The sequence below is a fragment of the Moschus berezovskii genome, chromosome 14 (genome assembly GCF_049115385.1).
Source record: "Moschus berezovskii isolate FMDL1 chromosome 14, NW_MosBer_1.0, whole genome shotgun sequence".
Classification (NCBI taxonomy): domain Eukaryota; kingdom Metazoa; phylum Chordata; class Mammalia; order Artiodactyla; family Moschidae; genus Moschus; species Moschus berezovskii.
The window spans coordinates 8612361-8627331 of record NC_142473.1 but is presented as its reverse complement, the minus strand read 5'-3'; the positions used below and the strand labels follow the sequence as shown (position 1 = coordinate 8627331).

At 38.2% G+C, this 14971-nt stretch overlaps 2 protein-coding genes across 5 annotated transcripts in view; one reads left to right on the top strand and one right to left on the bottom strand.

Moving 5' to 3' along the window:
* DYNC2H1 (dynein cytoplasmic 2 heavy chain 1) overlaps nt 1-14971 on the top strand; it is a 460552-nt gene that overhangs the window by 206396 nt on the left and 239185 nt on the right. For all 4 annotated transcript variants that reach the window (XM_055422858.2, XM_055422857.2, XM_055422859.2 and 1 more), the window contains exons 64-66: nt 5630-5728; nt 7060-7183; nt 14123-14286. In XM_055422858.2, coding sequence (XP_055278833.2) covers nt 5630-5728; nt 7060-7183; nt 14123-14286 — 387 coding nt within the window. The remainder of the gene's footprint in view (nt 1-5629; nt 5729-7059; nt 7184-14122; nt 14287-14971) is intronic.
* On the bottom strand, nt 11732-12129 carry LOC129554243 (mitochondrial import receptor subunit TOM6 homolog). Its single transcript, XM_055422861.2, has one exon. It carries the CDS (start codon nt 12127-12129, stop codon nt 11905-11907), a length of 225 nt encoding a protein of 74 aa, XP_055278836.2. The 3' UTR covers nt 11732-11904.

Below are 14971 nucleotides of genomic sequence, written 5' to 3'. Positions count from 1 at the left end.
TTGTCTCCAGGTTATTTATCTGTAACTACAATTTGTTTTCAAGATTTTGGATCAATTTCACTATCATTTTTCGGAATTCTTTATCAGGTAGATTCCCTGTATCTTCCTCTTTTGTTTGTGTTGGTGGGCATTTATCTTGTTCCTTTACTTGTTGGGTATTTCTCTGCCTCTTCATCTCGCTTATATTGCTGTGCTTGGGGTGGCCTTTCCGTCTTCTGGCAGTTTGTGGAGTTTTCTTTATTATGTAGTTTCCTTGCTGTGTGTGGAGTTGGACGGGTGACTTGTTAGGGCTCCCTGGTTAGGGAAGCTTTGTCGGTGTTCTTGGTGGGTTGAGCTGGATTTCTTCTCTCTGGAGTGCAATGAAGTGTCCAGTAATGAGTTATGAGATGTCAGTGGGTTTGGAGTGACTTTGGGCAGCCTGTATATTGAAGCTCAGGGCTATTTTCCTGCGTTGCCTGAGAATTTGCGTCGTATGTCTTGCTCTGGAACTTGTTGACTCTTGGGTGGTGCTTGGTTTCAGTGTAGTTATGGAAACTAGTTGATCTGATCACATGGACCACAGCCGAATGTGGTCCACTGGAGAAGGGAATGGCAAACCACTTCAGTATACTTGCCTTGAGAACCCCATGAACAGTATCAAAGGGCAAAATGATAGGATACTGAATGAGGAATTCCACAGGTTGGTAGGTGCCCAGTATGCTCTGGATGGCATCACCAACTCTGTGGACATGAGTTTGAGTGAACTCCGGGAGTTGGTGATGGACAGGGAGGCCTGGCGTGCTGTGATTCATGGGGTCGCGGAGAGTCGGACACGACTGAGCGAGCGACTGAAGAAGAAGAAGAATGGAGGCGTTTGATGAGCTCCTATCGATTAATGTTCCCTGGAGTCAGGAGTTCTCTGGTGTTCTCAGGATTTGGACTTAAGCCTCTTGCCTATGGTTTTCGGTCTTATTGTTGCAGTAGCCTCTAGACTTCTCTATCTTTCACTTCCAAGGTGGTTCCCTCTGTTTTAGCTTCTGTTTGCTGGTCTGTTCAGTGTCTAATTTCCGCCCTGACACTAGGGGGTGGTGGTGGACACTTTTTGAGGCTCACTTGTTCAGTCCTGTTCTGGGAAGGGAGGAACGCTGCAGACAAATATCTCTGGCACCTGTTTGGAGTACTCGCAGTGTCTCAGCTACACTGGGTTTGATCCCGCTCATGGCGTGTGTGTGCTGTCCCAGTTTACACTGCACAGGCTCTAGGTTGCTCTGCCAGGAACTGTCCGAGGCCGGTGCTGGGTTGTATGCACTTCCCAGGTCTGAGTCTCTCAGGTTCAGGTACTTGGGTACTCCACAAAGGACCAGACTTGGTTGGACCTGCATTTTGTGCCCTTCCCCGGTCTGAGCAGCTCATGTCATCAGGTGTTTGGTGAGCATGTTTGCTGCGACTTATCACCTCCCTGGTCTCTCCTGCTCAGTTTTCTGGTTGTACAACCTGTGCACTTTCTCAGGCAGATGTCGACCGGCCAGAAACCCAAGAAGTCTTGGTTAGCAACGAAGCCTGCCTGCAGTTTGGTATCGGCTGCCTTTCTGGGGCTGCGATTGCCCCCTTCTGACTCTGGCTGCCCTCTCCTGCCTGTCTTGGTGGGGCATGGGCCGTCCGCAGCTGGCAGGCTCTGCTCAGTCCTTTGTTCTGTGAGCGGGACTGGCGGAGTCTTAGGTTAGGGCTTTCCGCCTTTTTGCGGGGTAGTTATCCCACAGTCTACTTTGCTATTTCCAGTTAGCTGTCTCAGATTGCCCTCGCAGCATTCAGGCCCGGTCCTCACTCTAAGCAGTTCAGCCGGCTCCTCCCTGGCCAGACCCCACTTGCTAATGGTGGGTTGCAGGCGTCTGTGCTGTTTCTCCGCTGGGAGTTGCCTTTGGGCACGTAATCTGTGTGTTTTAATTATTTCTTTCTTTTCCCTCCTGGTTATGTGGCCCTCTGAGGTTCCAGGGCTCACCACAGACTCGCCAGTGAGAGTGTTTCCTGGTGTTTGGAAACTTCTCTCTTTTTTAAGCCTCCCTTCCCGGGATGGAGCTCCGTCCCTACCTCTTTTGCCTCTCTTTTTATCTTTTATGTTTTTTCCTACCTCCTTTCGAAGACAGTGGGCTGCTTTTCTGGGTGCGTGATGTCCTCTGACGGCATTCAGAAGTTGTTTTGTGGAATTTACTCAGCGTTGAAATGTTCTTTTGATGAATTCGTGTGGGAGAAAGTGGTCTTGCCATCCTATTCCTCCGCCATCTTGAGAGGACCTGCAGACTTTGTCTTTAATCATTAAAAAAAACTTTTTTAAGTCAAGAATCATTGGCCAAATATATATATTACATTTTCTTTTTAAAAAGTAATTTATGCTTTAAAGTAACTGAGATGTTCAAAAGGTTTAAACTATCTTCAGGATTCAAATGATATTACCAGGACATCTCTCTCTCTCTTTCCTTCATCTTAAGAGATGGATTTATTCTTCAATATTCTTAGATGGATTTATTCTTAGATAGGTTCTGCCATGTGTTATTGATAGACATTGGTGATTTGTGAGTTTTACCATTATCACAGTTTATGTTCTTGGACAAAAGATATCGCTTCCCTTCCTTTCCATTTTTTATGTCAGTCCCCAACAGAAGTTTCTTATTGGTTAGTTTGGGTCACTTGCTCACCCCTTGTATGCAGTTCTGGAGAGTTGATAATCCCATGAGAAATGCATGATTGGGGCGTGCATGCTAGGAAAGGTAGCTTTGTTCTCTAATAATTGTTTCTCTTCCTCCCTGACTTAAAACCTGCTTCTCTTCTGTTTCCTAACCCTGGAGATGTCACTGTCTTGGTCTAGTAATGCAGACTACAAATCGCTCGTAGCTCAGTCTCTTTAATTGTTCATTCAGCTTATTATTCAGCCAGTCTTCTCAGATCTATTTCTCAAATGTGTCCTGAATTCATTCTGTTCCAACCGTGTCTGCTGCCACTGGCTCCTCTCTGGCCTCCCTCGTGTTGTGGTAAATACGTTGTGACAGCAGTTGTTGCTTGCCCCCAGGATCAGTTCCTTTATTGTTGTTGGAGTGATCCTCCTAAAATGTTAATCTGATCATAGCAATTCCTTGAATAATATATTTCAGTGACTGCTCATTACCTGCAATGTAAAAATTTTATTATCATTAAACATGACATAAAAGGTTCTTTATGATCAGAAAGACCTCTGATTACTCCTACCATTTTATATGCATCATCTTTGCCTAAACTTTTTTTTGACCATCATTATTTATATGATAATTTATTGCAAAAAGCCAAAACAATCACTGTATAAACTTTCAAAACTAACAGACATGCCTGTACTTCTTCCTCCAGCTATTCTGAGCCACTGATGGTGTCCAAATTCTCCCAGGCTTGTCACTCTGTGCTCAATCATGCTGTTGCCTGGACCTAATTTGCTTTTTTTTTTTTTTTTTTAACTTCTTTGCCTGGCTAAGTTCTATTTTTTTAAATCTAGTTTGACTTGAATTGCTTCCTAGCAGCTTCCCCTAAGTCCACTTATGATCCACTTATATAATTTTTAGTTATCTTTAATTTTAAAAAGTTTTTCATTTTTTGCTTCTTTATTGGATGATGGCCAGTGAGGGTGAGGGAATGTATCTTGTTTATTTTTGTATGCCTTGCATTATATGGTAGATGAATGAATAGCATGAATGAATGAAAGCTCAACATTTTTGGATCTATAATTTGTTAAATGTAGAATTTGACCACATTTAATCTTGGAACACACACCTAAAATATACCTTAGAGGTCTTCTCTGTGTTTCTGGAGAAGTATAAATAAGATGAACACAAACTTGTAAGTATTCTTTGAAATTCTTAGGCATATTTCCTGTGCTAAATACATGATTTTTTGAAACATTATCTTATTCTCTTTTTAACTGCTTCAGATCATTGGCTTGAAATCATGGGTAAGAACTTTTTAAAATTTAAAATAATTATTTTTGTCATTAAGCAAAATCTAGTTTACTTGTGGAGTGTTTGCTATTGAATGCTGGCATAGAATGAGATCTAAAACCTAGGATGTAATACTTTGATAATACTTAAGAGGTTTCCTAGCCGTGTTATTTTGCTTGCAATAGCACATGTGTGTGGTGGAGCAGTCAGTGAAGCCTCCAGAAGTAGATGCTGGGTGAAGATCATACAGTGGGGTAGCACTGCGGGATTCGTGGTGTTAGAGGTCCTCTCTGCATACAGGTAAAAAGAGGCTGCAGTATTTAGAGAGAATTTTAAAACAGTAATAAAGCTGTTTTAGAGTCAGCAGCTCTTTATTATCGCCGTGTATTGGCAGTTTTCAACATCAATGCAGATAAATGCTGTTGATCCCCAGGGCATGTTATCCCACCATCCCCCTCCCTCTTGAGATGCCAGTAAGTTGAGATTCGTGTCCTTATTAGATCCCCCCAGTTCTGTCTTCACTTCACTGTTAACCCTCACGTGTTATCTTATCCTTATATCCTGTAACTGCATTATGTTTTCCAAATAAATGTGAAAATTTAAGAAAAATTGGGTTAGTTGTTATTTAAATCTGATTTGCTAGGTAACAATGACTATTAGATGGTTTAAAATTTATTATATATTTATGATATATGATCAACTTAAATACATGTAAATAATATACATAAATATATAATTGGCTTTATATAGGTAAGTATATATAAAGATATATACATATATAATTGGCTTTCTTTCATTTGCTGAATGGCATTGTATGTACTTTTCTAATTTTATGTTTGTTTCAGAGTTTAGTGCAAGTTGTGAAGTAATGAATTTAGTTCATAGTTCGTTAGATCTTAACCGATCATCTTATATAATTTTCTCTTCTAGGATAATCCTTTTGTAATAGTAATTATGTATACTACTTTAGAAAAATTACTTTTAAAATATAAATAATTATATCGCTGATTATTTCAGCAATACTTTTATGATTAGTCCTTACTTTGTTCATTCAACCAAAGAATATCTAAAGTTTAGCAAATGACTTGTGTATTTTAAAACCAAAAAGAGAAGTGCAAGTGGCATCTACTTAGGACTAGAACTCTTGCTTACTGTGTTGTTAATGTACATTTTCTGTGTTGTTGAGTGGTAAATAAGACTACATTCTAAGTTTACTGTGGTTAAATTTAATTACCTAGTATTAATCCCTGGTAAAATTTATTAATTTAGCCTCCAGTGGAGCTAACCCCACTCCAGTACTCTTGCCTGGAAAATCCCATGGAGGGAGAAGCCTGGTAGGCTGCAGTCCATGGGGTCGCCAAGAGTCGGACACGACTGAGCAACTTCACTTTCACTTTTCACTTTCATACATTGGAGAAGGAAATGGCAACCCATTCCAGTGTTCTTGCCTGGAGAATCCCAGGGACGGGGGAGCCTGGTGGGCTGCCGTCTATGGGGTCGCAGAGAGTCGGACACGACTGAGGCCACTTAGCGGCAGCGGTGGCCAGTGGAGCTAAAAACTACCTTTTTTCCTCATTATAGTTGTATATTTGTGTTCGTCAAAACCTGAGAGAAAAACTCACTCATTAATTGTTTAATAACTTTTAGGAAATGATTTTCATTTAATGAAAGCTTTAAAATTTTATTTTAATTAGAGTCGAGTATGCCCATTTCTTATCGACCCTTCTTCCCAAGCTACAGAATGGTTAAAGACACATTTGAAAGACTCACGCTTGGAAGTTATTAACCAGCAGGTGTGTATTACTTGTAATTTAGATACCAAGTAGTAATGGAGTAATGGCATCTTTTGGTGATAAGAACTGTGGGTCTGTAATCAGAAAACATAGGTTCAAACTGAGTTCTTATAACTTACCTGGCATGGGCTCTGAGGAAAGAAATGTAGCTTTTAAGGGAATAAGAATCTTTGTTTGATTCCTTTTATGCAAGGTATTGATCTAAGCCCCAGGAATTTGTTAGTAGTCACAGCTCATGCCCTTATGGAGATGACAATCAAGTAATTAGTTACACTAAACAAATAAGCATTTATATTAAATTATGATTAAAGTTAAGTGCTATAGAAGGGTGCTATAGAATTAAGTTACTTAGGAACTTAGGAAAACCCCCTGGACTTTTAAATTTCCTCTTCATGTAACTCAGCAATGATCATGTGTGTTATGTCTTGAGATTTGACAATTGGTCAATGAAGTGTAATAGTGTTTTGTGTAGTGACTTCTCGCTGTCATATTTAACTTGCCAAAGACATTATTTTTCATTTTTTTTGAGAAAGTCCTAATGCATGATTAATTTTTAATCAATTTTAAATTTAATCATTTTTTAATCATTTTAATTCAGATGCTTGAAAAATTACCTCTTTAAAATGTTTTTCACTTATCAAATGGGGATATCTAACTCGTTTGTGTTTAAGAGTAATTGTAATATGTAATTATTTATATAATCTATAAAATATTTAATGTCACTATGGTTGTAGTAAGATATTTAGATAATAATTATTATCCAAATATTTAATTTTTTAAAACAAAGTTGGAGAACTGGAGTGGTATTTAAAGTGACGTTTTGTCTACCCAGAAAACCTAAAAATTCTTGCATGGTTATAAAATTTTGTCTAAATGTTTCTTTTCAAAACAATTAGAACTATCATAGCAAGATAAGTTTAGTAGAATTCATCAGCTTGTCTTTGTTACTCCATTAAATGTTTGATATTGAATATAAATAGTTTTTATTAATAGATGAGTAAATTATTGCATATAGAATTTGAAGATTTTTTTCTGCATCAGTTTGAAATTCTAGAAAATTTTAAAGGCCATTTTTATTATTAATGTAAAATTCTTATTTTCCTAATATATATATTTAAATTATTTATGAATTTATTTGATAATTTATCCAATTAACTTGGTTCATCATCAAATACTTATAAGTTGATGAAAGCAATTATGAATAATTTATGTTATTAACATATTGATTTTAAAATGTTTTATTATTCCTGTTAATATTTTCAATATCTACATGACCTTTGTAAATCTAAGGTAAAAATGGAATTCATATATATTCCTATTTATTCTCTTAGGATAGTAACTTTATCACAGCTCTTGAGTTGGCAGTACGTTTTGGGAAAACCCTTATTATACAAGAAATGGATGGTGTAGAACCTGTACTTTATCCACTATTGAGACGAGATCTGGTTGCTCAAGGTAAATGAATATTTGACAGTTTCCAGAGAGTAACTATTTTTTAAAATAAAATAATTAACTTCACAGCTAGCTTTGACTTTTTTTTGTCTTTCCACTGAATCTGACGATATGAAAACTTTCTGGAGGGTGGATGATAGTAATGTCAGAATCTAATAGTAATAGCAATTAAAAAACTTTAAATTAAAGTGTGTTTATACAAGAAGGGCCATATCAGGGTCTCCCACACCATTCCTAGGTACAGTATCTTAAGAGAAAGGCTCAAGGGACTCAGCACATGGGTGCACTCGTGGCTTATATTAGTGCAGGGAAAGGCTGCAAAGCAAAATCAGCAAAGAGAAAAGGCATGCAGGGTGAAGTCAGGAGGCAAGAAACCAGGTACAAATTCCGAGTCTTCTTTCGCTGGAGTCACTCAGGCTGTTTTTAAATCCCTCAGGACAAGATGTGACAACACGTGTGTAAGTTGTCTACATACCAAGGAAGCTTACTTGAGACTCAGTGTCCAGAGTTTTCAGTGGGGCTGATTATGTAAGCATAGTCTGCCTAACAGGCAGGAAAATTCCAGACTTCCCAAAGGAAAGCAGGTGTTCAGCATACACCATTTTGTTTGTACAAACAGTTTAAGCACAGTGAGCTACTCTTTCCTGTTCTGGGAAACATAAGAACCTTAACAAAATCCCAAATTCACAGACGGTGGTTAAGGGCCTTGCAAGCTGGTCTCCCTAAGAATACTGGTCTTAGACTGTTATATCACCTCTTTTCTGTGCAGGCACCTAACCTAGACTTTGAAATTAGGAAGTAATGCCCTTAAACTTTGCAAGTTGTGCAGAGTGCATATGTGGGTATACATAGACATGTAATACATACTTACTTACACGACACAGCTTGCTAGCACCACAAAGTTTAGAAAACTGGAGTTACTGGGGGCAAGGTGAAGAAATAGCAAAGCCTGCACTATTTATTGATCACCTTTTATCCCACATATAGTTATGCTTGGCCGAGCAGTGGCTGATAAATTATGGAAAGAACTCTAGGAGTGGAACTGTTGCTGATGTAACCTGGAGTTACCTCCCAGAGTTCAGTCTCTGGTTTCAGTCTGTTCTTTGCTAAAGCTAATTCAGATCTGTTGACTCACACCTCTTGCTGTACTATCTTAAAGGGAGAGGAAAGGAATCTTTCGATCATCTGAATCTGACTCTCTGTATAGTCTATATGTTGTCCCTTGGGCTCATTAAATTTGTCTCAATGAGCTCTGACTGGTGTTAGATCTTAACTGTATCTGCTTCATTGTCTGAGAATGGAGTTTGACGAGGTCCCCTAAAATTGAATCTGCTGAAAAATGATAATATTCTATATCATGATTGGTTCACGTGATGAACTACCATTCCAGGTAGTTGTTCAGGGCTGGTTTGGGTGAATTTGTTAATTTCTATTCATTTCATTGAGAAAAAGGCAGTTAAAGTCTGACCCTACCTTACTTTTTCCACCTTCAATCCAGAGTTGGGTGTGTTCATGTGACTTCAGTTGAAGTCTGTTATCCCCTTGATTATACTTCACATTGTCCTTTTCCACAGTTTTGACTTCCTCGTGAATAGTCATTTGTTATTGTACATTTCCGCTGAGTACAGAGGATGGTTGTCCTAAAATGACAGAAGGCAAAGCTTGGGTCCAAGTTCATTTGTATCCCTGTGTTCTTAATCTAAGAAATATAAACTGCATTTCTGCATAGCGATATTGAAACAGGTACAAATAATAAGAATAGAATGTGCTTCTCCTCAAATTTATGCAGTTCAAAAGTCACTTCAAATATGTATTGATGCAAAAGAAGAACAAGGTATAGTTCCTCCTCAGAGTCTCTACCGACTGTGGGCTTTATTTGTTTTTTATCTTCTGAGTCCTCTAGATGGTAGGTTAGGTTGTTTATTTGAGATTTTTCTTGCTCTTTGAGGTGGGCCTGCATTGCTTCTGTTGCGGTCTCTAGTGGGTGCCTTTGTGCGGGAATGTCCCTCTGCAGTCTGCTTGTGCCCAGAGGCTTCTGTGGGAGCGCCAAAACTGATGTAAACCCCAAACCTGCCTTTCCTCTGGTTTGCTGGCAGCTGTCGCCTTGTAGGAGGTTAGGCTGGAGTTGTGCGTTCACAGCCAGGTGTTTCTGGGGCTTGTCCTCTGCTCCGTGGCCATCACTGGCTCTGGAGGGGATAGGTCCTGTTTCCAAGTGGTTGGAGCAGAAGTTTGGAAGGTTGGGTCTGAGCTGGCTCTATCCCCTTTAAGTGTGTTCCCTCCCCAATCCGGCACCAGCCTCCTTTCCCAGGAAGGGAGCCATGCCTGCATAAGAGGGGCTGGATGGGCACTTGGTGTTGGCCTGGGTACAAATTGTGAATGTCTTACCAGAGACAGAAGTCGTGGCTGCTCTGAGGTGCTGCCTGTGTAAGTACCTGTAATAGCTGTCCCCGTCCTGCTCAGACATTTCTTTAGGTCTGAGTTTTCTTTTTCCTAGCTGAGCTTTCTCCTTATCTGGAGCAGCCCTCACCCCAGTTGAGCGGTTATAGGCTCGGATTGGGGTACGTGCTGAAGCCTTCACAGGAACACAGTCAGCCACCCAAGCAGCTTTAATCCCCTCTCCCCTCCTGGTTTAGGAGTAAGCAGGCATGTATTGTGGCTCCTCGTGAACGGCATCCAGGCTGCTCACGGTCCTCCTGTTAGTCCCGGCAGCCCTCCAGGCAGCACGGAGACTCATTTCTCAGTGTCAGACCTTTGGACAAGACCTTGCATGGTTTGTGACTCAGACCACCTACTTCCTTGGGAGGAGCTCTGCCTGTGTGATCCCTCTTCTTCTGAGTCGTCTCTTAGGGGCACAACTACAGACCTGACCGCTTCCCACGCCTTTTACCCAAATCTGTGTTTTTACATCTTCTAGTACTCTTGCCTAGAAAATCCCATGGATGGAGGAGCCTGGTCCCTGGGGTCACTAAGGGTCGGACACGACTGAGCGACTTCCCTTTCACTTTCCACTTTCACACATTGGAGAAGGAAATGGCAACCCACTCCAGTGTTCTTGCCTAGAGAATCTCAGGGAAGGGGGAGCCTGGTGGGCTTCCGTCTGTGGGGTCACACAGAGTCGGACACGACTGAAGTGACTTAGCAGCAGCAGCAGTTCTGCTGCAGTTGGTTTTCAGTGAGGATTGTTTCACACGTAGATGTATTTTTTATGTGTTCTGTATCCTCCTCCTTTGCCATTTGGATTTCTTATACCTGGGTTAAAGTTGTTTTGTTTGTATTCTGTATTTTGTATATATGTCAACTTAGGTTAATTTTTTTAGGTATTTGTCTATTGCATCTAATTTGTCAAATGTATTGTTGTATCTTTATATAATATTCTTGTAACTTTAAAACTTCAGTGAGGTTTTCAATAATGAGTCATTTATCAATAATGATAATTTTTTTTCTCTTTTTCTTTGGTCAATCTTGATAATAGTATATCAGTTTTATTGATCTTTTCAGATATCAATTTTTAACTGTTAATTTTCGCTATTATATTTTCAGTTTTTGTTTTTTATTTATTTTATTCCTAATATTTTCCTTAGATTTTGGTTGTCTTTTTTCCTAGATTCTTGAAATAAAAAGCATTGATAATTCAGTATCTTCTTTTTTCTAATGTATTCATTTCTGTCTATAAATTTTCTGCTAAGTCCTTCTTCAGCTTTATACCACAAGTTTTGGTCTGTATTTTTTTTTTAAATTCATAAGTTACTTAATGCTTTTTTATTTAATTTCCAGGGAGATGGATATTTTCTAGGTATTCTTTTGTGATCGCTTTCTAGCTTAACTCCATTGTGGTCAGAAAACTTATTCTGAAGTGTTGAGTTTTTTAAGTCCTGTTGAAGTTTTCTTTATGATCTGGCGTTGGCTCATTTTCATAAATGTTTGTTAATTGTAATGCTTAGACTTTCTATATCTTTACTTTTTACTTCCATTTGTCCTATTATGTATTGAGAAAAAAAGTCTCTTACGATTTTGGATTTGCTTTTCAGTTCTGTCAGTTTTTATTTTAAATATTTTGAGGCTACGTGTTTGGATACATACATATTTGGATATGTGCTGTCTTTCTGTTTGGTTGTTTTCTTTATCATTATCAGCTGTCCTTTGTCTCTAGAAATATCTCAAGTTTTAGAATTTGGTGTTAGGATAATTACAGTAATTTTGAAGATTGGTATTGGAATATTTTTGAATTCTTTTACTTTCAACTTTCTATTGGTTTTCTTTATAAAATGTGTTTCTCATAGTGTATCATTTGGTTTTTTATTTCTATTCATGAAGTAATCTTACTTTTTTGTATGTACGATTTAGTTAACCAATTCTTGCAGTATCTAATACAATTTTTTAATTAGCCTGATTGATTTTTTTTGTGTGTGTACACACTTTATTTGTTAAAATACCATTAGATTATTCCCCAGGACGAGAGCAAAGATCATCCCCTGCAGAAACTTAGGAACTGTGTACAGCATTTTACAGAACAGAAGACAACACTTTAGCTGAAGCCTGCCTAATGACCAGAGAAGGGTGTCCTGAGTGGACTCAGCAAAGAAAAGGACGTCAGGCAGGGAAGGGAGGGTGCCATCTGAATCAAACTTCACCCGCCATCGGGGCAAGTCTTGTGATGGTCACATATTGAAGGCTGTTTTTGAAGGGGTCGAGTACAGCACAGGGGTTCCATGTGTCTTCACAGGCTAGACCCCAGGCTGGGGTGCCATTAGGTCAGTGTCATTCAAATTTCTGGCCAGCCAAACACCAGCAGCAAAGAGTCCCAAATTGAGAATCAAGTTCCTCCGGAAGTCATTCCTGTCGGTGGCGAAGTGGTAGACGCCCCGAAGCCAGTCCTCCACGTTTTCTGGCATTTCAGGAGCTTCATTTGCTGAGCCCGCAGCGGTCACGCTGGCCCCACTGGAAGCCATAGCAGCACCTCCGTGCTCCGTAGGCTAATTAGCCTGATTGATTTTTAATCACATGTTTATTTTTCATGACTACTCTGTGTGTAACAATATGCATCTGTGACTTGACTTTAGTGATACAGATGAATGCTTGCCTCTTTTCTATGCTCTTTAATTCCATATACCCGTACTGGTCTAGGCATCATTATTGTGCTGCATTATCATGCTCCAGATGATGTTATAATTACTGATCTGTATTTATACATGTTTGACCTTTATGGTGTTCTCCCAGTGTTTCCACTGTCTCATTTCCACTGGGATGATTTTTTTCTGTCTGAAGAATTTCCTTTATCATTTTATTTAGTGCAGATCTATTGAAAGCAAGCTTTTTTTATTTTCATTTTTAAGTGATTTTTTTCTCTATATCTAACAGAATCCTAGGTTGACAGCTATTTTCTGTAGCACTTTAAGGTTTTTATTGTATCATATTCTAGTTTATGTCATCCCTATTGAGAAATTGCCTGCTGGTTTGTTGTTGCTTTTTTGTAAGTGATACATCATTTTTCTCTGGATAATTTATAATTTTTCTTTGTCATTGGTTTTCATTGATTTTACTGTGATGTCCTTAGACTAGTTTTCTTTGCATTTATTCTGCTTATATTATCTTGAATCATTCTATTTGATATATAGTTATTACATTGAATCTTTAAATTTGTATTTTTATTTCAATATTATTTTGATTTTTTTTTTATCCTTTGAATATCCTCTTTCATGAAGTGTGTTTTGAAGTCTTTTCATGTTAAGTTTAAAAAGTTAAGTAAAATTTTAAAATCTATTCTAGGATTCTCAAAAATTCTTTACATTGGTTTTTGTTACATTAGAAAATAATCTTTGCTAATGTGTATTTTTTAACCTAAAAAATTAGTTACTTTTATCAGTCGAAATCATAAATAATGGGTGTAATAGTTGATTGATTTTTCTGTATATGATATACAATTAAAACCATTGTTGTTTATATTAGAATATAAAAAACTTCTTTATGAGGCAGAAGTTTACTTTTTCTCAGTTTCACTTGTTGCAAAGCTCCTGTGCATGACAGTCTCAGTAAATCCTCTTTGACATTAATAATGGATTCTTTGTAATTACTGATATGTTGTTTTGTCCAGGTTTTACCAGGTCATTCTGTTTTTAAGTGTTACATCTTAAATACTAGCACAATAAACGCTTTGAAACTGATAAATTTTGAAGTAGAGAATAATTAAGCATTTCCATTTTTGTCATCTATAATCAAACATTTCAGAAAAGTTGATAATATGAAACATATAGTTAATGTTAAAACTGAATCCCTGGAGTAGGGCATGGCAGCCCACTTCAGTAAGCATTCTTGCTTGGAAAATCCTGTGGACAGAGGGCTCTTGGGGGTCACAAAGGGTTGCACGTAACTGAGCACATATTAAGTGTAAGTAGACATCCTTTTCGGAGAAGGCAATGGCAAGCCACTCCAGTACTCTTGCCTAGAAAATCCCATGGATGGAGGAGCCTGGTAGGCTGCAGTCCGTGGGGTCGCTAAGGGTCGGACACGACTGAGCGACTTCACTTTCACTTTCCACTTTCACACATTGGAGAAGGAAATGGCAACCCACTCCAGTGTTCTTGCCTGGAGAATCCCAGGGACAGGGGAGCCTGGTGGGCTTCTGTCTATGGGGTCACACAGAGTCGGACACGACTGAAGTGACTTAGCAGCAGCAGCAGCAGCAGCAGACATCCTTTTGATGCTTCAGTACCCTAGGGTTGTCTTATTAAGTATTATTTATCCTTGTTTGCCTAAGTGCTGACTGATCAGTCGAGCATTCTTGCTAACGGTCTTTCGGGTAGCCTCACTGTTGCTATCTTTTGGACTGTATTGAAAAGCCTGTAGTAAAAACTACTTAGAAGTACTAAAAAATTGTATTTTTTAATGTCATGTAGCAAAATACTGAATATTCAGACCAGCTAATTATGTCATTTTAAAAAATAGGACCACGTTATGTGGTACAAATAGGTGACAAAATTATCGACTATAATGAAGAGTTTCGCCTGTTTTTGTCAACAAGAAGCCCAAATCCCTTTATTCCGCCGGATGCAGCTTCCATCGTTACTGAGGTTAACTTTACTACAACAAGAAGTGGACTACGAGGACAGGTATGTGTGGACAATCATAATCTGCCTGAGAGAGCTTAGAGATCTTCTTTGTATACTCGTGAAATACTTTGAGTGAGACGCTGTTTTGTTAAACTGATTAGCATTTAAACTCATGATTTTGGAAATCAGCAACACATTTGGGTTTATTTCATTTTCCATTAGTGTTAGAATTATATATTTGTTGCTAATGTCAAATTGCTACTTCTTCCAGTAAAACTTTAATTTTACAGTCTACTTATGTTTGTTAGAATTCGAGAAATGGAAGGATCATACACTTTAAGATTAGTAACTTTATTTTTTTTAATGGTGAAAACTGAAATTTAAGTGTTAAAATTGCATTTAGTTGACTTATTCAGCTAGTTGAGTATCTTTGATTCCAAATCTAACTGTTTTTGTCCAGAACATTTGTATGTTTGAATTCTCTTTTTCTGTGTATGGCTTATTACAGTTTATAATTATTGCATGAACTGCAAAATAATTTTCATGTGCAGACTTTTGCTTTCACACTCAGTTGCTCATTTTGTTGCCTTTTTAAAAATATCCTGTTGATTTTTTAGTATCATCCTGTTTTTTTACTCACTTAACAATAGTATATATTTTTTCTTTTGATTCAAGTGGTAGCATATGTATTTGCTGTGATTTTTTATTTACTTTATTGTAATTTTTAAAGCTCTCCTTTTAAATA

Coding starts and splice junctions, on each gene's coding strand:
- LOC129554243 (XM_055422861.2), bottom strand. CDS start 12,129: ATGGCTTCCAGTGGGGCCAGCGTGACCGCTGCGGGCTCAGCAAATGAA.